This window comes from Parus major, chromosome 4 (genome assembly GCF_001522545.3).
Source record: "Parus major isolate Abel chromosome 4, Parus_major1.1, whole genome shotgun sequence".
Taxonomy (NCBI): Eukaryota; Metazoa; Chordata; class Aves; order Passeriformes; family Paridae; genus Parus; species Parus major.
In genome coordinates, this window is record NC_031771.1 from 31171640 (window position 1) to 31199546 (window position 27907).

Consider the following 27907-nt stretch of genomic DNA (forward strand, 5'->3'; position numbering starts at 1 on the left):
TAAACTGCATATACAGAAATACTATAGAGGTTGATCACTTTCAAGTATTGATCTTAAAAGAAAACTAGACCAAAAAAAATCAGATTCCTGCAAGACATAGTAAAGTTTCGTAAAACCTTCAGCTACACCTGAATTTGAGACAATACTGCTGAAGAGACCAAACAGAAAAACTGTCTTAATTACTTTGTTTCCACTTAAACTGGCTTTACAACTCTCTTTTTAAATGATTTGTGCTCTACTACTGTTCTTAGTATTCTAACAAACCTCTACTAAAAAGTGGATAAATAATGCAAAAAATATTGATGGGAAATATTACTGAGGATGAATCAATCAAGGATTTGTTATGACTTATACTCTTAGAAATGGTAAATAGAAGATTTGTTTGCTATTTTTTTTCCTACAAAAACGTACTTCATCACTAGTAAATCACAATATACAGCCAATTAACTTTAGAGGGTAGTTATGTTTTAAAGGTGCCACCATGCTAATGAGCCAAAGCTTAACAATGTGACAGAACTGAACAAGTGCTGATGCCTGCATGTGAGGTGGCTGTAGCACTTGATGTCGCAGCATCAGCAGAACAGTTAAAACTGATGCCACAGCTAATTTCATGGATCGTGCTGCCTTCAGGAAAGAAGTTGGGTTTTTCATTTTCCATGAAGACTTTAATGTTTTATTTAGAGAGTTTCTGACATGTAAAGTAATCTGCATCTGTGATATAAAATAAAGATATCAAGAAAAAATAAAATTAGAGTTGTAATGCAGATAAAAAGCAACATAGTTGGGTAATTACTTTGAGGCACAAAGGGTTGATCTAATAATTTTATTAATACATGTTTTCATAATGCAGATTCATCAAGAATACAAAATAAATCTGTATTTACAAATACAAAACCTGTCTTCTTGGCAGAAAAAACATTCAAGATACGAAAACATATCAACTGAAATAGATTTAGATCATGCTGACATTAGTACATATTCTTACCAAGACTCGAGTAAAGCTGTAGTAACCTACATAAAGACTCAAAGCTAGCAGGACTATTGTGCATGCAAAATAAGGATGGGAGGGTTTTGAAAAATACATCTTTCTCTTGCTTAAAGACACTCATAAGCATGTAAAAATTGACCAGGAGAATTACTGTCAAATAGCTTTCTTCTAATACTGCTGATTTTTTTCAACACTGCCTCATCATTTCAAACTTCTAGAAATTATCACAGCTAGAAATGAGTGATGTGAACATGGCCTAGGTGTCATCATACCCTCAGTGTACAGACAGACATTTTCAGAGTATCAGTGAATACACACAATCACATTAAAATGTTCAGCAATGCCTCAAAACTTTACACCAACCAAGAGAACAATGGTTCTCAACTGTGAAAGAGTGTTCAAACTTTAATGTGAGAAGAGCAAAAGTGAAACAGTAAATCAATAGTGTTCTTCTGTCTGCATGCTCAGGAGATATGAGCAAGATTTTTTTAGAGAAAACTTCTACTTTAATGTGTAATAACTGATTATATATTTACTATTGAAAGAAAGAGGATATTGTGTAACCAAGTAAGGACATGCTGATACCAAGTAAACTTTTTTCCTTGCATAATAAATTAGTGGAATATTTGCTTAAAATTAGCTCAACTAGAAACCAGTTACCATGAAAGAGATCAGCTTCAAAGAATAAATGAGATACATGTATATTAAAAAAGAATAAATTGAAAGGGCCACCATATCACCAGGATATTAACAATTTTCTGTCAATTTCAGTGTAGCAGCTGTAGAAACATCAGCAATAGCTGCCAAAGACAAACATTTCAATCCCTGTCTTCTAAAGGACTTTGATATTTTAAAGAAAATACCAAACTTCTGGCAGCTATTAGAACAGTCACTTCAGAAAAGTGATACTGCAACTATTTAACAGGGAGCACAGATAGCACAGTTGAAGTACTAAAGTAAATAGGATACTGAAGTACTAAAGACTCAATTAATATTACTGAGAAGTGGTTGCTGAAAGGTTATCACATGTTCTTTAAATACCACTCAGCTTACATCCTATCTGAAGAGGACTCCATGGATCTCATTGATCCACCTTCAATACACTACTGAACCATCATCAGTCCGTTCCTGAGCTTCCTACAGATCTCAAGTAGCTTCACCGTTCAATAAACTGACATACTTACAGGAGAAATAGTTCAGAATTAGGTTATCCAATTACCACATGTTTTATCTTCAATAAATAAGAAGGAGGAGCAAATTAAGTAATTTAAAGTAATTACCTGATTTACCAAAAAACCTAATTTTTCTAGCAGTTATCTTCCACTGTTGAGTAATGAAAGACTTTTAAATATTACCGCATATTGATGGTATAAAATAGTATCAGTAAAAAAAAAAATTACTATCACATCAGTAATTGAAACACAAACATAAAGGCATCCTTAGCTTATTTGTACATTGCATGAACAGAAAGATAATGTTGATCCAGATACTTAGCATATGATCTGCATCTCTTTGGTTATTTATTCTCAATACAACTACTGTGACACACTTGTAAAGCCTTTAATGTACCATAAGATGGGCAAGGCCCCTTCATTTACATAATTAAGGCAATTATAGCCATTATAATTGAATGCAACACTATTTTAATGATCTGGACTATATTTAAGCTTCTGCTTTATAATCCATGGAAGCTGGTTGGCAAAGTGCAAAAGAAAATAATGAATATATCCTAAAAAAGCATGACTGCATGACTACCTAAAATAGTTTAATAGAGTTCGTTGTGCTATACAGACTAAACTTTCCAAATAATTTGCATGTTTTGGGGACTCCAGAACTGAATTTGCTCACTAATTTTTTCAAGATCTAAGTAAAAATTAATGACTATAAAACCTAAAATAACAGTATTAATTGTTTTCTTCCATCATAACAGCTTGGCTCTCTTAAAATGGCAGGAACATACACAAAGCCACAGGCTGATACACTGGACATAACTTTTGCACCTCTAAAGGCGAATTCACCATTGGGTTCACTGGGGCTTCCCCTCCTACTAAAACACAAGGGGAAAGGAAGCAAGAAATCAATCAAGCTAAACAAACTTTTCATAATAAATCATTTTAAAGCAAACTCCTATAGAAGAATCTCTTCCCCTGTGAAAAGTATATGAATACTCTGTAGTAAGAAAGAATGCAACTCTGAATGACTGATTACTCATCTTGTATATATTAAGTCTTTACTTAAACAAACTAGAGTATAAATGGCCCTGAGTGTTGGAACAACCTCAAGAAATCAAGGATTAAAAAAAAAGCAATCCTAAGCATTCACCCCATGTGCATAAGCTCTCTCCCACATACTTACAGTGAACCAGCTAGCTCTGCTTGAGATGGAGTTTGGGAAGTTCACCCTGAATTGCTCCCTACACACAGGATGGACAAGGAGTCCCATGCTGTGCCCAGCCTCTTGAACATGCACATCTGTTTTCTAAGCCACAAATTGCACAGGACATGCATGCCCTCGATGTCCTGTGATTAAAAATACTCACACAGTGAGCAGAGATGCAACACTGACATTATTTTAGGTATCAAAAACTGTATTACACAACTATTTTTAACACAAGGCCAGATCTGACAGTTCAACACTCACTTATTGGTAACAAGAAACATGAGAAGCAAATTCTCCAAGTGCAGTCCACCACAGTAGGATAGAACTGCTTTCCACAGCACTGAGATCTTAGGAGTTTTCCAGTTAAAAGTAAATTGGTGGATGTGACATACATACCAGGATTTGACAAAACTGTATAGATTTGAGTACCCAAAAGCTTCCAAAATCAGCCATAGAAAGCTGAAAGACTTGGAAATAAACAAAAGAAGAGCAAAGTCAAGGAGATTCTAGAGAAGATTGCAACTGCAAAGGTGCTTGGAACTGTGAACAAAGAGCTGTTTCCAGTGATGGGTATGTAACATTCCCATCATCCCATTAGTGTCATAGCTCTTTGCAATATGGACAACAAGCACTCAGCTAACATTCCATTCTCAGTATTACATTTCATCCTGGAAACAATAAAATGTTCTTCTTCAAAGCATTCTCGAGTATGTTCTGCAATGTTACGGGGATTATTTTTCATAAACACAGCATATACACTATAGCTTTTTTACAAAAACAGTATTATTATGGAATGGACAACCTTCCCTTAATCCTTCACTTCTTCCTTGTAACAGTCAAGCTATATTGAATTTTAATTCATCCTGCAATTATGATTTAATTGCAGAGAATATCAAAAATTACATCACTGCTCAAGCACATTCTACATGCTCCCTTTTTTTTTTTTTTACACTATCAGCTCCACTCTGATGTGAATTAATCGTATTTTTTTACTAGAATGTCTCTGCCTCATTGGTCTACCTGCATTTCTGATATCACTTCTTTTCTGCACAACACATACTTCTATCACTTGTTCCCAAATATTCTAATCCCTGTAAGAACAGAAAGAAAAAAAAAATTAGCCAAAATGTCATCTACCAGTATACTAACCAATTCTAGTTATCCTTTCTGAACTATAAAGATGTTTTAAATGAACACACTGTTCCATGCAGGAGAAGTTTGAAACTATAGGAGAAACAGGCATCAGGAACAAAACAGAGTCATTTCTAGAGTCTAACGAGCTTTTACACAGCTGCATCTCCATTTCTCCACTTCTTCAAACACAGCCAGAGACCCCTCATCACTTCCACATGACACATGGACAATACCTGGCAAGTACCCTATAAGACTCCTTTCCAATCTTTTCCAGCTTCCAGAAGAAGCAAGCCCAGCTATGTGGGTGTGCTCTGACTAAGCCCAGGCTAGCTGACAAGGGAACCAGGGAATGAGGGCACACAGGTAAAACCACTCTCATCCCAAACACATTCTCTGTCATTCTACACCACATTAGGTTGCTACTAACCACACTACATTAGATTACTATTAATTATGATGGAGAAGTCTCTTTTTAGAAAGTCTTAGCATGGAGCTTGGGTAATGAAAAGAAGATACTGTTGGCAATTTTATTTGTCTGTGTCACTTGAGAAAAAAACAGATCTTCAGTTTAAGAATGTAAAATACTCATGCAAAAAATTTATCATAGCATTGATGAAACAACCAATAAAATTAGCTCTACTGAGTTTCTGTTATTATATGAACACAGTAAGGAATCATAAATGCCTTTTACAAATACAGTAACACCTAGCGAATTCCCTTTCAATCATAGATACAGAAATAATTTACATATACAAATGAATTGTTGCAAATATTATTAGTCTGCTATCTCAGAAATAACCTACCATTTATAAAGTATCTAGTAAAACTCTAAAATCTGGTAAAACAATAGTACTTCTTATTAAAGATCAAGTAAAAAATGGTCTATCATTCACCTTATATACAATAGAGAAAAAAGAGGACATTTGTAATTAATTAGGTTTACCAAGTATCAAAGCATATAAATCCACAATGCGTCAATTTTCACTTTATCTTCAAATCATATATAATGTACATACTTGCAGCTCACCATTACTGTAAATGTGTGTAACGAAGTAAAAAAGGTGAAAAAAAGTAGTTTGCATGCTTGGGCAAATACAGGTCTAAGATGAATAGCAGTAAGATTGAAAAGTAAAAACTATGTATTCTAGTAAAAAAAGTAAGAAAAGCAAAATGAGCATTTACTTGTAAGTCAATACCCTCCAAAGAACTACAATGTATATACAATAATACATTTTAGATTCACACCACCTTTAAAATTAAAAGGTTTCAGAAACAATAATAAAATAGTGTTCAGAAACATTGGTAGAGTAAGAAGGCATACCTATGGATAATGTCTTTTCCTCTGACGAGGAAACTGAGTCACAGTGTTATAGCCTATTTAAATTTAAATCAATAGCATGAGTCAGGCTGGTGCCAGCAGTAAAGGCAAGAGGAGAAATATTGCCCAGGTTCGATTTTTGTTGAGAGCCCACAACGACACCAAGCTCAAACAGTGTATATCAGTAAAGGTAAGACAAACTCCTGGATTTGAGTGCTTTCACTGATATCACTCATCATTACACTCTTGTATTTCAGGCTTCATCTAAAGACCATATTGAGAAAAATCAGCAAAATTTTCTAATCAAAATTAAGAAACCAAGAAAGCATAGAGAATTTATTTTATTGTTGCATTCTATAGAACTGTAGTAGGAAATATATACAAAAATCTTAATGAATATATATGTATGGCTAAGAAGAAGAGTAAACTAGAAAGCTGACAATCACCTAGTGAAAATTTAACTCAAATAATACCACCTACACTCCCAAACTACCAAGACCACCTCCTTCCATTTACTGTGCATATTCCTTTGAGAGAGAAAGTTAACTGAATTAACTGAGAAGACTTTGCCTGTGATGAGAATCAGCACATTTCCCTTTGTGCTTCCTTCTATAGGCTGGTCACTTTACTTTCTGTAACAAGCATGACAGTGTGAAATTAAATGTTACAATTATATCTTTAAAAAAAATAAATAAAACATAACTACCATACTTGTAAATAAAACCCAAACAGCACTGTAACATAACAGCAATTTTCTTTGGTGGATTATTTTTGTCATATTTCAAGTTTGAAAGTTAAATTTCATTTGCAACCACACAGCATGAACCTCTTCAACTTCGAGATGGTAATTTTGCTCACATGCAAGTGGCCACTTCTGGCTACCCCACAACTGGTCACTGATAATATCAAGCCTAATTGGCCTAGTACATGTTGGTTTGAACATGGGTTTTTATTCTATTGATGTCCTGTAGTTACTTTTTCAAAAGAGATAAAGGGAATTACACAACAGTACTAACTGTCATTGAAAGGCAGAAATACAAAGTAGAGAATAAGGAGTAAAACACAAGTGGTATTTTTGGCCCTCAATCCCTTTATTTGTTAAGTCTGGAAACCAGTTAGTGTTCTCTCTGAAGGTAAACAAAATGAAGGCTCTTTTTTGCCATCTATGTTTGTGCTAAATGAAGAGTAGTGGAGGTCATGTGTTGAAAAGATGATGCTATGCAAATTAAACTAGAGGATTTGAGAGAGTTCTGCTTGGTTGTTTGTCCCTCTATTTGTTTTTCAAGCACTGATGCACACAGAACGAACCAGTATCCACAGTGCCTTTAATCCTACTGTGATTTACTTCCATCTCTACAAAGCAATTAACAATTCAGCAGCATTCAGTATAAAACAGAATGCAGCTGAGAGAGCAGTCATGTTCTGTGATTAAAGTCTTTCAGATATGCTAACTTGGAAAATACTATGAGGATGCAATGTCGCCTTTTCACCTCCTCCTGCAAAAAGCTTAGAGTCAAAGAGTATGACATTTGTAAGTGCTTCTTTGTTACCTACATAGTCCTCAGATGCTAAAAAAAAGAAGCCCTTTTTTTCTTCCATGAGAATAAGCCTAAGTCTCTTATTTTAGTGAAAACATCAAGTGAGCTCTTAGCACAGGATTTATTAGAGATTAACTCAAAAATTATTGAGACTGAATTCTTCTACTTCAATAACTAATAAAAATGCATATTCAGTATTTTACCAGCAACAATACAGCTTTTGCCATTTTAACTGGGCCTTCAAACAGGCCATGAGCTTTTGGGTGACCTTCATGACCCAGCTGAATCTTGACCCTATTTCAGGCCAGAAACACAGCCTCATTTCTGTGATGAAGATATCCCAAAGACATAATTGAGAAGGATGCTGCAGTAGTCACCAGCCAAATCTTTGAAATAGACTGTTTGGGAAACCAGGATCCTGCACATGTCACAGCACACATTTGTCAGAATGTTAGTGCAGCTCGACAGGGAAATACAACAAAGCTCTCTGTCAAGATTTTTAGTTTTAAGAATAATTAAACTTTCCCAATGTATGTACTCTAGAGCATAAATTTAAGAAAAATGATAATGGATGCTTTTCTCAGATACGTTTGAAAGTCTTTAACTACAGCTAAAGGGTGTCAGTCATACACTCATCTGCTGACAAAATTTCTGCAGAAATGCCTGTGGTCTTCATTGACCACACTTTGCATCATGTGCACTTGTTCTTACTCATCAGACTGAAGAACAGGACAAACAAGGGACAGGGCTTGCTCCATCTCAGACTAAAAGGACCATGACCACTATTTGAAAGAAAAAAATGTGCCCAGACACTGCCAAGGGGACAAAAGAGTCCTCAGATTTGTAAAAACATGCCATGCACAGAATCATTCCTAGCTTCTGGTTCCACAAAAGCACTGAAAAAAGCCTCAGAAGTGCTTAGGAAAATAAAGACCTGCAGATTCCAGCTCAGTAAAATCCTTTCATTTACAGCTGTGCAACTCAGTATGACCTGGATACCCCAAATCCTGGCACATACTTGAAAAGGAGATTGGGGCAAAAACAGGACATGAGGCAATGGTTATGCTTGGAAAGGAAGATGCTTCCTCACATGTCTTATTTAACACCTCTGTCACAAGAGGTGGTGCTTGCCATTCATTCTGCTTCACCTTTTCTCACTGTGCTTCTATGCAACTTCCCAAGCCCTCCCTCTCTTCTGTTCTCCCCATATTAATTTATTTTTAACTTTGTGCTCCCCTAATGCTCTGTAGATGTCCCCCTCTCATTTGAAACCCTAACCATGTCTTTTCTGTCTCTTTTTAAAAATGATTGTAGTACCTATTGGAGTTCATAGTTTATATGATACCCATTGCTTTACCTAAACTACATTCTTGACGTAAGTCAAGATTTTTATTTTATTGTGGGCTTTTTTGTTGTGGGGCTTGGGATTTTTTGCTTGTAACTTTTATTTTCGTTAACAACTTGCACATCTACATCCAGATCAAGTTTTTAGCCCTTTCATTTTTGGATTTAACCTAAGAGACCCTGCACATCAACTGGGTTCAATGTTTCTAAATGTATCATTAAAATGAGACAGCCTCCACAAAAGCTTAGATCCCCTCACCTGCCTCATGCATTCATCAGAGATAAGGACTAGACAAACTTCATAGTTCACTTCCAACTAAAAGAACCCTGTGATTTCTTTAGTAAGATCACGTATATTTTTAAGAAGAAAATCTGTTTTTCTAAATAGTGGTTTAATTTTGCTTCCCAAAAAAGTATAGGGATTCACACTGGGACTATTTTGGGAAAGTTCACAGGCATAGTTTGCTCTCCAGATACACCCAAAAAAATCAGTAATTTCAATCTGCAAAGATGAACAATTGTCCTGAACAGCCTAGGTAAGGGATGTATTTTAGGAAACCCTTACTTAAGTTATCCCTGGATAACTTAAAAAGGAAAAAAGGAAGTGCAACCTTACTTTGACTTTACTGTCTGACTGGTTTCATCACCTGACATATGTCTATGCATTTCAGAATCCCAGAACCATAGAAACATTTCGTTTGGAAAAGGTCTCCAAGATCATCAAGTCCAACTACTGTAACCCTTTACAGAGCACTATTTAAAAACAAAAATTGTAATCTTACAGCTTTTTATTAGAAAAATTTCTGATGTAAGAAATTTAGTACTCTGTCACAATAAAAGCTGAAATTTCACTAACAATACTCAGCTCATTTTCATGTTTCTCAAGTTTCCTGGCTTTTGGCCTTGTAAAGAAACTATATTAACAAATTTCAGCATTGCAACAAAATGTAGCATTTGGAAAAGCCCTGTATTTTGCTTGCTCTGACAATCTGTCAGGACAGGATTAGTGTTAATTCCTACACCCAGGAGACCTTTTTTCCTTCTCTTTTACATAACTAGGCATGAGTAATCTTGACTTCTTGGCAACTGAAATCATCAAAAGTTCATTCTTAATTTTAAAAAAAATCTAGTTTTGGAAGCAAAAAAAATTATCTCTAGCTTTATTTCAGTGTTATAGCACAGGAGTATGAAAAATTAAATATGCTTGAAAGAATACACACAAGGACAAAGAAAACGGCATCAGGTGAAACAGCTTCCAGCAGAGAAAATGCTGATCTTATTTTGGGAAAAACTAAGGGCAATGATAGAATATTAAAAGACTAACACTGAAGTATGTGGGTCTACAACTCACAGAGAGATGCTTTTCGCTTCATTATCTTAATTTCACTTCATGCCCACTGTTAAGCAAATATTCTCATATCCTGGAAATACAGCAATTATTGCTAGAGAACGCTGCAACCACATGAAGGTTACACTCACTGTGTATCTTATCAAAGGGGTCCCATTAACCACACGAAGCCGAGTCTTCCACTACTTTTTGTTTTGTTCAACAATGCGGGAAGATGACATATTTAACTATTTATTTTCAAGATATTATATGAAATTGTAAATTAATGCTTTAAAAAACATCAAGACTATAATTTTGCAGAGGGGTTACAGCAGAGGGAGTATTTAATTACATATATTCAATTAATATTTAATTACACAATCAATTATATTGCCAGAGATGAGAAAAGGGACCTAAAAAAGTGTTTCAGCGCAGTTTTTTAATTGAATTGTATGCCTGCACACAGTTTAATCTTTATAGTGGTCATCTTCATTCATTGTTAAAAGAACATTAATTTGTTTTTTAAACTAGGAAAAAAAAATTATTTTAGCAGTAGCTACAGCTTAAAATGGAAAGCAAGACTATCCTGCACAATAAATCTGGAATAGTGCCTCAAACTATAATGAAATATCAATGTTAATGCAGTAAAGCAGTACTTGTTTCTTTTATTGTTTTAAGGCTGCTACAGGAAAAAACTCATCATCTTTAAAAACTAGTTTTGCTGTATTTTCAATGTATTTTACTCATCAAAAGTGTTACTATACAGAAAGAAAAAAAGATGCATATCTATCAGAGATCAGTCTAAAGAAATTTTAAAAATCAAGACCTCCAATCATGCTTTCCTTGACAGATTCAGGTCCATGGTAGCCTAAAACCTCATGACAGCTTTCTATTCAGAAGCACCAAAGATGTGTTTTGTAAATGCAATGTAAATAATAGCAATAATAATAATAGTAATAGCAATAATAGCAATAATAGTAATAATAATATTTAAATAAAATGTAAGTAAAAATTAAAATGTTTTATGTGGCAACCACCTTCCATAATCACCTGGGAGCCACTGAAACACAAATAAGCTTAGCCATCATTTTTTCTCTCCAGCTTGCTCTAGTTGCACCAATGGCTAAGAAGCACTGCAAAGCAACCTCATTTTCTAGCAGCATAATCTCATTTGTGGTCCGAAGGGAAGCTGATTTACTCCTATCAAGCACTTTCTAAATGAACTCACATAATACAGCCATTACTAACAGTTTTACAGCTCCACTGCTTGCCCCTATAACCAGCAACAAGGATGTCTAGGTTTCCTCCCTTTCTATCACACTTTGTTTTCTTGAATATTCAACTGAAAACACTAAGGAGCAAGGAATTAATTTCTAGTTTTAAATACACCTATAAGCATCTCAAGGAGTATTCAAACAACAAATGGAAAAAAAAGAACAGCAGTAACTTATACTAAAATAGCTCATTTGAAAAAATACCATTGTATTTTACTACAGGTACAACTCCAAAACCCTTGTCAAAGAAACAACCTTGAATAAAATAAAGCTGGTTTTATTCAAGAATAATGAGTGTTTCTGATAATTGTAATATTCCATGCTAAAATCTTCCCTCCTTCTGGAAATGACTATTAAAAATATTACACGAATTACCATCACTCACCTCTCCTGTCATTTCTTCCTGCATTTGTGGATTTGTCAGAAGGGCAAGGGCAACGTCCTTCACATTTCACTGAAATTTGTTTTCCTGAGACACAGGCTTGATAGTCTAATTTGCACTGTAAGGAGACAAAATGACCCATTAGTATAAACATCTCTTATATCAAAAAATTCTAGTTCTAAGAAATTTGAAGCAATCTTTCATGAAGTGCTTAAATCTTTGCAGACAGGTGAAAAGGAAAATCTTCTGCAGAATATGCTACTTTTGTAAAAAAAATTAAAGAAAGGTACAAAGTTTTGGTTCCTAGCTTGGCTACCATTTCAGACTCCACTCAAGCATGAAGGCACTTGTGGTGTGAGACCGATTGAATATCCATGCTAAATGGAAGTAGACTGCATTGGTTTTATCTGTATTCTGTGAGCAAATAAACACAGCAACAACATTCATTATTGATAGGAAGCAATAAACAGTCAATTTTTATAGAATTTATCACTGAATTTCTATCTTTAGGATGACAGTATCCTGGTAAAAAGCATTAATGAATAAAATGAAAAGCTCTGCCTAATGTAATTCTGCACAGTGGCTATCTTTTCTGATCCAGAAACAGATTCATTTGTGAGGTTCTGACTGTGTACTTACAGCTCCAATCCAGAAACCACATAAAAGCTAACTATATCTGAAAAAAAAAATTGTTTCAGGCATATAAAAATAAAGTAGTTAAAAACCACATACAGAGAAAATTATATCATTGTAAACCCTCACTCTTATGGAAAAGCTGAACTTTTTTCCCAATAAACAACTCTTAGCATAGACATCTTTCTCAGGTATGTTTTATCAGGATGTCAATGTATTATCAGGAAAAACATAAAAAAACAAGGTGGGGGAAGCATCTACCAAGATGCTTTTTCCAAAAGTGAAAGAAGAAAGATTGTTATGAAGAACACTTCATCCTTGAACAAAAGATGCCAAATGTCTCATTAAATAGGTAAAGGACACAGAAGCATATGAGTCAGAAAACCAGTTCAAGTCACAAATGAAAATATGAAGTGTTTTCTATGCATCATAATACTTCAGAACAATCTCACCAGAATTTGTCTCTTTTATTCCCTGAGTCATATTTTGTTGGGGTATATAACTTCACTGTAATGTAGTTCCATTATATGATTTTCAAGATTTCCAGAGAATGCTAAAGTCAAAGTTTCTCTCTCTCCTAAAAATATGTAAGGGCTGGGAGCACTGTAGCTATGTATGAATCAAGGTGGCTCCTGAAAGACTGCACTTGATGTTCCTACTAGTATGCAGATGTAAGCACTGTGAATTTACAGAACATCAACTTTTTAAAAGCTGTCAGACTTCCAGTCTCGCCATACTCTCATGTAGTTCTTTATCTTGCATAACCTGAAGTGCATCGCTGTATCAAAATATTTTTGCACCACTGCCAGTACTAAAAAGAGAGAAATTATTACCTCATATTTTGTGTACTTAAAGTAATTATTGTCAAATAAGTCATTATTGTACTTCAGTTTTGAATGTGTTATCTTTTGCCAAAAAGGCATGGTTAAAGGAAAATGACACAAACAGAACCTTTTAATTCTCAAGAAAAACCCTCCAACATAACTGTTCCAATTGCAAGTTATATAGCACTAATAGCTCTTAAAGGACTGGAAAATGGAAGCAAAACAAACACCTGACCATGCTGATATTGAAATAACCGAATACTTTTTCTATCTCAATTTTCCTGGCCCTACAGGAAAGTGCTTGCAGTACTGTGATGCCCACCAGCCCTCTCTCCAAAAAGTGTATGATCTAATTTATATTTTAATGCTCAAACCAATATTTGGAGTTTGTGGAATGGATTATCACTCAAATTTAATACTCGTCTCTGTAAAAAGAGATGCCTTTCCATTTTTAATATCTGAGAGCTTTTATTATTCAAATTTAGTAGCATAAGGATTCAAACCTACAGATAGCTGTGCTTTAGGCTTTGATTACTCTACTTGGTGAGACCACCACTTAATATTTGACATATAAACCCATTCCAGGTTGGATTTACTGAGAAACAGAGTATGAAGAGTGAAGCACAAAGATGGCAGTACATTTATTTAATTTCTGAAGACTTCTTTAATCCTCTTTTTGAGAGGTTATATTTTTACAGACTCCAATGCTCCTAACTTTGATTCACTTGAACGTTGCTCAAGAGACTAGTAAATACTTCATAGGTGCTTCAGCTAGCATCATGAGTTCCAAGTTTAGTCTTTGATTTATTTTTCTTTGAAGCTGTCTACTCAGTCCTATTTGCAAAGAACACTATCCTTTTTAAACTCTAAAAAAACTTAATGCTCAACACCTGGCACAGGAAGAGATACATAAGATCCTGAGTGCAAGGTCAGCACACAACACTTCCAAACCAGTACTCCCATTCACAGGTATGATGAAGTTTTACCCTAGCTGAACTCAAAGACAGGAAGGCAGCAGAGATATATTCATTAATTTCAGAAACAAAGCAACATCATGGTGCTTGCATAAGCTGGAAATGAATCAAGGCGGTTCTGACAATTTCCTTTTAGCAGCAACACCTGGAATGGAACTCTGGTTCAAACCTCTTGACACCATTACCCAGATTAAAAATGCACTAGGATACTGTAAAGATAGCTCAGTTACATAAAGGTGAGTCAAACTTCCTTCAGTGCTACTCTTAAACTGGTAGAAGAGCAAGTAACATATCTGAAAAACTCCACAGAAAAAGAAATCACTGACATGCGGTGTATGAGGCCACAATGAGAAATAGTAGTCAAAAAGGAGAGGTGGTGTGAAGGGATTCATGCCAGGGTAGTAACTCAAAGAGCTGCCTGATTTCCTAACCAGATCTCTCTCCATGACTTTTCAATGGTCTTGGCAATCTGAAGAATTAACAGGAAGCTGGCAGATGCTGACCCAGTCCCACTTGCATGCCTGGTAAAATTAGGAAGATTATTCTGAGATTTGCAGGAAGACATATGAAGGACAATGCAATCATTGGTCACAGTCAGGACAGCTTAATGAGGATGAAGTCCAACTTGACAATTTCCTTTTAAAATGAAGTTACCCACCTAGCTGACCAAGGGAAGCCAGCTGATATAATCTTTTTGGATTTCAGTAATGTTTTCAATACTGTCTCTCACAGTGCCTTTCTGGACAAAATGGCCAGCAAACAGCAGGATAAACCCATCACATAATGAGTGAGCACCTGGCTCATGGGTTGGACACAGAACACTGTGGGGTAAATGGGATGAAGTCAGGCTGGTGACCCATTACTACTGGGGTTCCACACAGCTCCACTGTAGGGCCAGTGCTCTTCAAGGTCCTCATAAACAACTTGGATGCAGGACTCTAAAGAAGATGAAGTCTGACAATGAAATTTGACTGGGAGGAGCTGTTGACTGCCTCCAAGGCAGACGAGCTGCAGAGACGCCTGGACAAGTAAAAGAGGTGGGAAATCACCAACTGCATGAAGGTCAACAAAGAAAAGTACCAGATTCTGCACCTAGAATAGGGCAACCCTGGATGTACAGCTGAACTGTGAAATGAGATGCTGGAAAGCAGTGCCATGGAAAGGAAACCAGCCAGGAGAGCCAGTTGTGTCCTGAGGGGCATCAGGCACAGCATCACCAGGCAAGGGTGAGGATTGTCCCACTCTGCTCTGCTCTAGGGCAACCTCACCTTTAGTCCTGTGTGTTTTGGATGCCACAACATAAAAAAGATATTAAGCTATTAGAGAGCCACTAAAGGAGAGCTGCAAAGATGGTGGAGAGCCTTGAGGGGAAGCTGTATGAGGAGTGACTGTGGTCACTTGGTCTTTCAGACTGGAGGAAACTGAGAGGAGACCTCATTGCAGTCTGCAGCTTCCTCATGAGGGAAAAATGATGGGCAGGCACTGTTCTCTCTTCTGTGGTGACCAGTTACGGGACCAAAAGGAATGGCCTGATGCTGTGTCAGGGCAGGTTTAGGTTGGATACTATGACAAGGCTCTTCACCCAGAGGGTGGCTGGGCACTGGAACAGGCTCCCCAGAGAAGTGGTCACAGCACCAAGACAGAGCTCAAGGCTCTCAGGCACATGGTGTGATTCTTGGCGATGTCCTGTGCAGGCCAGGAATTAGACACAAGGATTCTTGTGGGTCCCTTCCAACTTAGGTTGGAATGATTCTAGAGGGTTGGAAGATGAGCTAAAGGATATCCTATTAAACATGGAAGAGTTTTAGAAGATATAAATATAATAAAAAGTCATAATATTAAAATAGGCTAAAATATATAATGTAATTCAATACAGAAAATGCTATGGTCTACTGTTACATAGACAAAATAAGCAAGGTATTAACAACAAGCTGGAGCAACAGGCTAGACATCCATTATAAAGGGAAAATAGAAGTCTAGCAATCATTAAGAACAATTGAGCGGTGTTTAAAAACATTATACCAGGATATATAAATGCTAGTGCAACCTACAAAACATGTAAGATAATTTCACATAGCTGTGGCAGCACCGTACAGCTTGTGACAAGGTTTCAAACAAGACAGGATTTAAATGAAAAAGAAGTAACAGGAATAATGACAAACCTAGAAAATAGTCACCAAAAAGAGACTGAAGGACTGGGTCTTAAGACAATTCATGTAACAGCTGTCAAATAGGCAAAAGACATCTGAAAGGTACCTGAAAAGAATACCGTGATGAATGTTACAAGAAATAATTGTCTTAAATTGCTGCAGAGAAATAATAAATTAGATACTAGGTAGACTTTTTAAGAAGGGTAGTGACTTCTTAAATCGTTGGAGAAGCTTTTTAATCTTAGTAATTGTCTTTACAACCAGGCTTAGATAAATCTGTCAGGAATTACACCTGTGTAGCTTATCTTGCTTTTTGAACACGGGTGGATCAGATGGCATCAAGCTTATTCAGTTGGGAAGTACAAACCTGCTCCAGGAATGAACCAGTGTCAAGAGATTATTGCTTGCATAAATCCTGTTCATTTAGTGAAGAGTTTGAAAGATGTGTAATGGATAAACTAGGGAGATGGCAAAAAAGGAAAGAAAAGTAATGCTTGTACTGGTCTATTGATCCTAGGTAATTTCAGCAACATTCTGTTTGGTAATGAGTGTATTTGCACTCTCCTGAGCTCCTGAAAACCTGACATATGACTTGAGAATATGGTAAATATTTTCAGATAAATTAAAACAAAAATTAGTTGAATATATAAATGCTGTGCAATGTGAAATATGAACAAAAAAATCCTTAAATTGGATATCCACATCTCACATATAATTTATTTGCTTTCATCTGCAGAACCATCATCTATCTGTAAAAAGACATATCACACAGAGGGACAGTGTGTGAGACAGCTGTAAATTAGTTGCTATTTGCAGACTTCTCAAAATGTACAGGGAACAATGACATATTAAAGTAGATGAGAAATTTAGTTTAACTGTCTGGCTACCATATAATAAAAGACATAGAAGTGTACTGAAAACAATTTCCTGGTTAGGAAAAAGAGAGATATGTCCATCCTGTATGTTATGTGAGTGAAGAGTCCTCTGGAAGAAAGCAACAGAATTAGGACTTCATTTTAAGACCCAAAAAGAAAAAGTCCTTGTGCAGCATTGACTCTGGCATTTCCTATCATTTTATCAATCTGCTTTTTCTCACAGACTTAATTCTGCTCCTTTTTGAGAATGCTACAATGTCAGTGCAAGTTTTTCCACAACAGTACTGTCTTGCCAGAAATATCTAGTGGCTTTTAAACAAAACTAACTCCAAGTAATGAGGATGCCTGTGACTTCCCCAGCAAGTAAAGAACAGAGGCTCATGAACAGAAACCTTGAGGTATAATCTGCAGACACTCACCCTCCAATCACTCTTTTCCATCTGGATACATCCTGGGCATCTGGAAACAGATCTGGTACACCCCTACAGCACACAAATCTGCAAAATTAGCTGCCAGGATATTCATCTAGATGTCCAGTGAATACTGTGTCCATTATGTGCTTCAAGCCCTTCACACTGAAATACTGAAGTTTGGCCAGACACATCAACATGCCCTTTTCTAAACAGAAGCATATCTATAATAAGGACAAAATGTGAATTCACTGTTAAGACTCTTTCAGATATTTTCATATGCTGAGACGCTGATACTTATAGAAATGCTTTCTAGAACAGCATCATATTTAATACTGAGCTTTTAGTAAATTACTTTTTAGAAAACCAATAAGTAATACTTGTGCAACTGTAGTGTCTCATCTCTGAAAGGTAACCATCACCTTTAAGTGCACCTTATCTCTATGACAGCTCTGTAGAAGTCCTTGATGTTTTTGTACATTTAAAAATCAAAAAGGGCATGCTATCTAATTCTATGAAAAAAATACACACGTAAATGATTAAATTCAGATTCCCCCTGATAATTATCAGTTCATATGCTACAAATAGAATTGCTGGGTTTATCTGGAATATCCTTCCAAGTCTGTATGTTCCCACCAAAACATCCTCACAGTTCTTTCTTTCCTGTATTTTTTCTGGATGATCAACAATTCATGGTCAGAAGATTTCTGTATGAAGCAAGCAACAGGACCTCTGAGAAAAGAGCCTTTTCTGCTAGAAAAAAGGGATATTTTTTCCAGTATCATTTTATGTTTCACAGGCAGAAATTTTTCCCATAGAGCTCCATATTCATGCATCAATACAGATATTTTCTCTCTCGTTAGAAGCTGGTATCTCTGACAGCTGAACAGATAATCTCTGATTACTCAGTACTATGTGCTTTCAACTTCATTATGTTTTCGTATCCACGTTCCCCATTTTCAAACTTGATTCTTATTTCACAAAGCTTACATACATTCCCCAGCACAAAATCTGCCTCTTCTGTATTTGGTGAAAATTGTTACGTGAAATTATGCCCTCAGATTTGAGTTTAACTCAAATATGTAAAGAAAGTATCGTTATAAACTCAGTTGGTCGTTCCTGTCACCAAGCATAGAGGTATGGTGGGTAGGGTGAGCGTTGATCAGGTACATTCCAGGTCCAGTTCAACAAAGACCATTACCTGATACAGAACATGGAAGAGAAGTAAAGGACTGTTTCATGCAATCACTTTAGGCTAGCTTAAAATGAAGGTGAAAATATGGCCAAAGTTAGTGATGTGGTAAAAAAAATTTTGACAATTTTATGTAATTTTGAACTTCTTTATAAAAAGCAGCCAAGGGGTATAGAATTCCAAGCCAAATGCACCTAGGTATAATGATAAGAGACCACATTTTCAACTAATTCAAGCTAAAGAAAGGCAAAACTAATGTATAAATCTACCCGTGAAGCATCACTCAGATCTGCAGATGCCTTTTTGTCTAATCAGTAACCTGGCTAAGCATGTGTATTACTCACCTAAAAAATAGGAGTTTGGATAAAAATCTTTTCAGCAAACAAGTGCTATTATTTAAAATGAAAACAACTGTTGAATATATTAACCATAAAGACATGCAACTAGCATTTTAATCAGAGAAAAACCGGAAATGTGTCTATTGAACAAAGACCCTGAGTAAAGAAAATTTTTTGTGGTTGAAAGACAACTGATGATACATTGTTTATGAAGCTATGAATTAGAGAATGCTATTTTCATGACAGAATGAAAACCTGCATGCAGAGGTTTCTTCCCATCCACCTTAATAGCTCGTCTGTTTTCTTCAGCACACTGCAGTGCAATAGTATAAAATTAAAAGCTTGAAATCATTGAAATCAGGTCAACTAGATATTCAGTCTTTTTCAGACACCCTAGAACACATATTAAGTCACAGAAACATGCCAATAGATGCCTACTGGGATTATTCAAATTAGGCACCTACTTATCTTTGCTTTCCTACTTAGAGGCTCTTAGAGACACATGATACTTAGGAGTTTCTGCAAATCCTTAGAAGAATTTATCTGCTTTTAAAATCAGCTGAGTTTTTAGACACCAACTTGGTTTGCAAAATATATACCTCACTATCTTATTTTAAACGTACTGCAAACAGGCTAATATTTTATACCATCAAGGAAGAATACAAACCCTAATTAGTGGTAAATCCCTACTTGAAATACACTACTCCTAGTAAATTAAGAATAATTAATAATAATGCTTTTAGTATTTGTGTAAAAAAATTTACTCTCACATCCAAATTAATATTCCCATATTCCTTTAATGCAATAAATTGTGTAAAAAATATTTAAAATAAAAAAAATATTATCGTGTTTTTAACAACTAATTCACTAAAGGGGTAAAAAATATATAAACATGTTATATTGTGCTCTTGACTTCTTCCAAAAATATAAACATTGATACCATCTGAAAATTTACTAAAAGCTTCTTGTAAGCACACTTAACACAAAAAAAACCCCTCAAAACTCTTTCTGAAATATACAAGCCTATACTTAAATCCATAAATTTTGGCTCTTATTCATAGCTCTTGCCTGTATAGTCCAAACCTCAGCACTTCATCAGGCTCTTTGTTTCAAACTTCTCCATCATATTTAATCCCACCTGAGCCAGAGATTCACAGAATGTGACTCAACACTGTGCGTATGTGATATTTGTGGTGTACCCCATTGCTGGCATTCAGTATTTTGCAATTTGCAGAAATTTTCTTGAGAGATGGAAAAATAAATATTGCTCAGATAAAACTAACTTTACATTTTCAAGTTCCCACTACAAATTTTAAAATTAACATTCAAAGAAATTTTTTACAGGTGAACAAAAACATTTCATTCTCCTACACAACCATCTTAAAAAATAGCTGACTATATTGGTTCAAAAATCACCTAGTAAAGCTCTTCACTTATTTTCATCTGACATGCAAACTTCTGAATAATGGCAAAAATAAAAGTAATGAAAAAGCTGTAAAATCTTGTAACAAGACACAAATGGCTTTTAGAAGTGTGGAATTTTTTGTTAAAACAATTTGCTTATTCCTTATTAGCATGCATTATCACTGTATTTTTAATGTCATATGACTTCCTAAGCCATGCTGGCTGATTGCACTGCTAATTAAACAAGTTCAATTTTTCCAATTATATCTAAGTTGAAATATTTATAAAGTTGTATCTGTGCTAAAATAGCATCTAAAGAGCATGCTCATTAGTTTCAATTATAGGAAAAATAATAGAAATACTAAAAGTAACATGCACAGATCTAGACAGTCCATACCGGGTTATCCCATCAAAGTTTCAAAGACTATTCATTGTAAACTGTGGTGACAAAGGGAGGGGGGGAAAATAGAAAAAGGAAAAAAAAAGGAAAAAAGTGAGAAAGCAAATAAAAAAAAGAAAAATAAATTTTATATAGTTAGTTACAAGTAGGTGAAACACCTAGGCACCCTAGTTTTCTTATCAGCCTGTACAGTCCTTTTCTGCTCACCTAAAAATGTATGCTAATATTCATCTGAGCTCCAAGTGCTAGAGTTAATTTATTAAACAGTCCAAAATGCAAGGCTCCATGTGCTATCAGTGACAAAAATTCCACATTCATACCAGTTTTCACTCTGTCAGGAAAGAAACATGGTGTTGTACAAGTGGTAATTAACATTCCAAAGCATGACTGTTTTTCATTGGATCACATATCTCTCCTTGATATGTGTATCTTGTGTAGAGACACACAGAACTGCACCCAAATCTTTTCCCTTTGTGCTGTTAGTACTTGATTTCCAAAACATGCAAAAATTTTCCTTGTTCTGTGACAAACACATGTGGATTAAAACTAAGGCAATAGAAAGCCAAAATTTTCATTCTATGTTTTGAATAAAAAGCCACAGTGACAAGTTTTGCTACATCAATGCTTATTTTTCTTTTCCAGTAAATTCCATGGTGGCCTAAAATGTTACATTTTTTTTTCTGTTTTGATACAGAGGATCTACCTCTGATTGTCATATGTCTGAATTTGTTTTCAGTGAAATATCCACAAAGCAATCAGCTCACATTTATAATATTTCATTGTGAAGCCTGCCAGTATTACAAATTAAAAAAAAAATAAATTCCAAAATGTGAGACATGGAAGATGATTTTTTAACATTACAGACATTTTTCCTCATTGGAATCTGGGAAAAAAAAAAAAAAAAAAGACTGAAGCCTCTGTTTTCTCCAGGCCAACATGACGAGTTTATAGCACTACAGCACTGCTGGTCTAAATCTCTGTTATAGTGTCTGAAACCAAAGTTTCATAGTATTTCAGCTTCTTTCTAAGTGCAAATGTGACTTGCATGAACATCATGTAAGAATAGCTTTTTAGAAGCTAAACACTTTTTTCTGTTTGACTACTAAATTTAATTAAATGTTTTAAAAATTTTAAGTTGAATAATTATCTTCTTCCTAGTAATTTTCACCTTATTTGCAGTTCTGTAGCTAATTGCTAAAGAATACTTTCACTGGGCCAAGATCTGAGGCAGTTATCATTTGCCATTTGCTTGTTTGCCTCCCAACTTCTTTAACCCCACTCCTATCATAGACTGTTACTATAAACTCTCAAAATCTGTTCCTTAGGTTAACGTTACTTTGCTTCACGTCATCTTTAACCATTCTCTCTCCCTATTAAGAGCTTATTTTCCATTTTTTTAGAAATAAATGCCTCAACAGTAGCCTCCCAAGACCATAAAAATCCTCTAAACCTATTTTACTATCTCTTGAATTATTACCATCCTTATCTTCTACTCCACCAAAACCATATGCTTTAAAGAGCTTCCACTTGGTAAATCTGAGGTAACTTTGTCACTTGATCTCCTTCTTGCAACTGACACAGCTCATCTCTAACTTCTACACTGTTTTCTCAGTGCCTTAATGTTTCAAGCAACTATAAAACGTAAGAACCTTATTGTCTCAACACCCCAGACCCTTCTCTCTGCTGGTTTCTTTACAGAACTGGTTTCTGCTGCACAAGGCTAGCTATTCAAGTTCCTGTGTTCAGCTCCTATGCATTTCTACCTTCATATGATGTGGAAACATTTTTCTGGAAAATAACTGCTGTGCCAAAATGATTCGGGATTATTTTAGTTGTAATTCTAGTTACAACATTTTTAATACTATTTTCAAAAGATTAACTTCTGATGGTTAAGCCTCTCAGAGAAAGACTGTTCTCCATGGAAGTATGCTTCTAATGCAATCTAAAGTTTAAGAAATCTGAATCTTCAACTAAAATCTCCATTTTCAGAAGTGTGATTTCTCTTATTTTGCTGGCTGTCTCATTTGACAGTTAACACACAAATTTATATTCAGAATTTTGTATCCATAACCTATTGGTGTGACATGAGAGTTCTTTAATAAACACTGATACTTCTTTCACTTACCTCTTTGTCCTACTCTTGTATTGATCTTTCCTTACATCCTAGATGATTTCTATTCTAGGAACACATAAAGCCATTTAAAAAACACACACACAGAATCACAGTATGACTCTATGTTTGAGGGTTGGAAGGGACCTTACAGATCATCTAGCTCAGACTCTCTTGCCTCGGGCAAATAAATCTACTTTTCTCAAAGTCCCTTCCAAGCTGGCCTTGAACACTTCCAGGGATGGGGTATCCACATCATCTCTGGGCAACCTGTGCTAGTGACCCATCACCTACACAGTAAATAATTTCTTCCTAATACAGAACCTAAATCTACTCATGGTCTGTTTATAACCATTCTCCCTTACCCTATCACTACATGCACTTGCTGAAAATCTCTCTCCAGCTGTCTGGTAGGTCCCCTTTCTCGGCTCCTCTATCACTTGGAGAATGAATTTCTCATGAATACATACCAGGAACCCCCTGGAATGCTCCTGCCCTGCTGTGTTGTCCCACCAACAGGGCAGCTGAAGTACCCCACGAGGACCAGGGCTTGTGAAAGTGAAGCTGCTCCTGTCTGTCTACAGAAGCCCTCATTCCCTGTTTTTCCTGGTGGGGTGGACTGTAGCAGTCCCCCAGTTTTAATGTCACCTGTCCCTGTCTCCTTTTAATTCTGACCCTTAAGCTTGTGGTCAGTATCTCATCCATTCTGAGGTGGACCTGCATTTAAAGAAATTACACTGATGAAGCCTTTGGAAAATATTTTCCAGCTCATAAGGTCACATTTTTTTAATTTTTACTTAAGTATTAAAGTTTAGGTATCTCTTAATGCAAATTCAATATATAATTTTATATTAAATGAACATGATATTCTGGAAATGAAAAAGGGAATCAAATTCAATTCTTTCTTGTATAAATAGCACATATTTATATATGTATAAATCATCCTAATCTAAGAAATACTGAATTGATCAGAATTTCAAAATATTGAAGCTTTGCAAAGCATTTTGTTATGTAAGCTATTGTATTCTTTCTCCACAGCTTTAGAAGCTATTTATTTTGAATGTAGTAGATAAAGAGGAGATCAGTTATGTATAATATTATATATTTTGGAATTTCTACTACAGCATCCTATCTGAAAATCTGGATTATATAGTTAGTCATCACCCTTATGATATTTCTCTGCCTTTTTTTTTCTTGAATACCACATTCTATCAATATAAAGGTGCCAGATAAAATTTCTGGCCTTTCTGGCAAAACCCATCCATGTTTTATTTTCCAGCTATGGCCAATCTCATTTCCTTCTTTTATTATTGTTTGCCATTTTAAGCATTTAAAGAATGAACAAGCAGTTTCTACTATTTCTATAAAGACTCAAAGTATACTCCAGGATCAGTCATGCATGATACAATTTACTTTTATCATTGACTATTCATCAGTCTCATCCAAGGAAAGACTGTTTGTGGAGTTTCTTAAGGGGACAAAACAGGGCAGAAGGAGGACTAGCCATGATTAGTTGGCTTCTTTGCGGGTTTGTTTTCTCCCCTATTTACCAACAACTTTTTTTTATTTGCCAGTGTACCTCAGCCATAAATTCATTATAACAGTACAACTCAGACTTGGTCTGTAGGTGGTTTTAAATTATTCCACTTATAAAGGGGTGATTTTGGCAGGGTGTTGCTTGGGCTAGAGACACAAATCTTAATTTTGAGATGCCCCTTTTGACAAAATCCACTTTTATTAGAAAAACAGATCCTTGCTGGTTGAGCACCTGGAAGAAGCTGCTTCTACCAGCTGCAAAAGTAGAAGATCTGTATGCTGTCAAACAATTTATATCAGAGAGATTACATTATTTTATTACTAAAGGTGGCAGGCAATGATTTAACCTTATTATTTTTGGCTAGATATCAACTGACAGTTAAGTCTACAGCAGATTGCTTAGTAACAAGGCAGATAAAAATGGAAAGGCATAGTGGATTAGCCCAATTTAAGAAGCAAGACTGACATATATTGAATCAGGCTTGTGAAAAATGCTTTCATTTACTATTACAAAATACCTATTTTGTAATAGGAATTCTGTTTCTAGAAATCTCTCTTGAAGTAGAAAAGAACTTTCAACAGCTCAGGCATGTGACCTGAAAGCTCACATTACACTAATTGATTTAAATCAATTTAACTTATATAAAATCAAATTCTTAAAATAACATCAAAGATTAAAAATGCCAATACGCATTTTTTTATGTTTCTTCCCAACAAGGTGTCTTATACCAAACACACTGCTAAGAGATACAGATTATTAAGTTAAAATTTTAAAAATACCTGAAATGAATAAAGATAGCAATGATTTTAAAAAGAAGAATGTTAAATATGGGATGTCCTGAGAATAAAAATTTATTTCATATTAAGGAAATATAATAAACAAAACTTGAATGGAGTATTAAACTCACTCCACTCAGTGCAATTTTATCCCAAACTCTTTCAAACCTCCTCACAGAAAGGAATTGCAATTTGAGAGACTGATAAATGTACTTGAATATTAAAAATATCTAAATACACCTACTTGTGTATCTGTGCAGACTTTCAAGGTTTTTATCCTCTTTTCTGACTACTTTTGTATACAGTTTGCATCTTAGTCTGAGAAGCTAGTTTAGACCCATTACTTTTGAAAAACAATTTTTATTGCTATTTACGCATACAGGGTTTCATCAAAAACATGCAGCATTCATAGGTAGGAGAAAATATATTTTAAAAAAATTCACTATCAATATGAAGACATCTTGAGCAAATTGTTGCTAGCAATAGAACTGCCAAAGTGATTCTGGCATAAAACCATGGGGCAATGGGCGTAATTTAAAGACTAAGTTATTTCTGTTGTGTTTTCAAAATATTGGAAGCACTGCTCATTGATCTCATTTAAGGTTAGATTTTGCTGAAGTCAAACTAATCATCAACTGCGTTCAACTTAAGAGAGAAGACTTCAGCCTATTGTACCAAATACCAGAGCTGAAATCAAAATATGCAAAATCCACTCAAAAGAAGATTCATCTGCATGACACAGTTTTTTTTTCCTCTTGGCCATTTTTCTGACAGTCCAGTTACAAAAGAGTGCAATATGGGAGAATTGTTCCAACAGAAGACTCTAATCCTGAGCATCACCATCTCACCCCAGTTACACCAGCTTTACAGAATGTGCTGGACAGCAGTGAGTTGCCTCCCTGGGTGAAAGAGCAGCAGCAGCTGGATTGCTGCCCCAAAACAACCCACCTGAGCTGCACTTCATATCCTTTTATTTCCCCATTAATCCCAGGAAAGATGAAGCTACAAACAGGCAGTGTTTTTCATGGAGAATGTCAAGTATATAGGGGTACCAAAGCCTTGTGAGACAGCACTGCTTGACAATTCCTAGTGTAAAAATACATACTGCACTTTCAAGTGGCAAAGTTTAGAGAAATGCAGAAGATAAAAAGAGACCAACTATAGAACACATGCAGTATTATTTAAAGGCCATTAAGGAAAAATTCTGCCACCACTGGGCCAAGGAAATGGCAGGATGTCTTTATTCTGAATTTCTTCTCTCACAATGATTCACATTCACTTTGATTACTCAGCATTTCAGCATGTAATATTTTTATTTCAACATTCTTGTAATGCTAGTAAACAAATATCTTACACCTGCTACTTTTCTTTTACACTGACTTAATGAGATTAATTTTGAGCTGAAAAACAGTAATCATAACCTGGACTGCAAAAATGAGGGGGAAACAAAATACTCTTACCTGACTCTGGAAAAGCTCATTTTAGGAGACAACTTCAATTTCTAGATAGTCCACCTATTATATCATCTTTTTTTTCCTTGTTTGCTTTCCAAAGCAAAACATATGTATGAAATAGCTATAGTTACATAACTTAATTTAAGCATTTAATGGGCTTGTCCTGAAAAAGCAAAGTTACTCCCAAAAGAGCATCTATCTGACAAATGTCAACAGCCTGTGTTCTACAGTACTATTTAATGACTTATTTCCAGGAAATGTATTATAGACTTTTCCAGAGTCATTAATGAATGCTTTCTAAATACAAGAAAAGTGCTGTATAAACTCCTATTGGACCTTGATGACACAATGAAACAAACTTTGCTTGGAGTACAAGAACACAAATATTTGCCTTTAGTCAATTTTTAAAAACATTGCTCTTGAAATAACCTGGCAAGGACCTCTGTTTTGAGATGCAACTCGTAGCACAGAGTGTGAAATCCTCACATTACTAAAAAGAAATAAAAACATGTATTTATAGGCTAATATAGATATTCTGTGACAATAAACGTTTTTAGCATTTTTCTTCCATAAACTGAGATTTGAAATTTACCATTACAAGGCAGTGGAAGACAAAAGCTCAACCCTGCAGAATATCTCTGAGGGTATGTTACCTCTGCATTGTTTGCATGCAAGGGACAATGAGGCTGGATAACATGCACTGCTGCACTGACTGCAGCACTGAATGCACTGGAATGGGAACACAGTGTGTTTATTCAATCCACTCATTTCTCATCACTCCCTTTGAACAGCTGCACCTTTAACACATGAACTGATTTAAAAATATCTGCATCTCATCAATATTTATAGATTTTTGTACACCTACTCCAGACCAGGCCATGAAAGGACAGAAAGGTCACTTCTACCTATGGAGCTATTCAGACCTCAGCATTCCTATATGGTAAAACAGGAAATAACCAATGAGGTTAAAGTGGGGTGATTTTTGTATTACTTAGAACACAAGGAGAGATTGCAATAAATGAAGTATACAGCATTTAAAAAATAAAAATGTTGCTCATCCAGTATTAACTATTGTCATGGGGTAGCTTTACCTTTAAAGCAAAGCTGAGGAAAGAGGGGAAGTTAGAAGTGCTGATGGCTGATGGG

The 27907-nt window shown here is 35.4% G+C and overlaps 1 protein-coding gene across 3 annotated transcripts in view; it reads right to left on the reverse strand.

Annotated features, from left to right (window-relative positions):
- SPOCK3 (SPARC (osteonectin), cwcv and kazal like domains proteoglycan 3) overlaps positions 1-27907 on the reverse strand; it is a 163240-nt gene that overhangs the window by 36791 nt on the left and 98542 nt on the right. For all 3 annotated transcript variants that reach the window (XM_015625632.2, XM_015625631.2, XM_019006448.2), the window contains one exon: positions 11688-11802. In XM_015625632.2, the coding sequence (XP_015481118.1) occupies positions 11688-11802 (115 nt within the window). The remainder of the gene's footprint in view (positions 1-11687; positions 11803-27907) is intronic.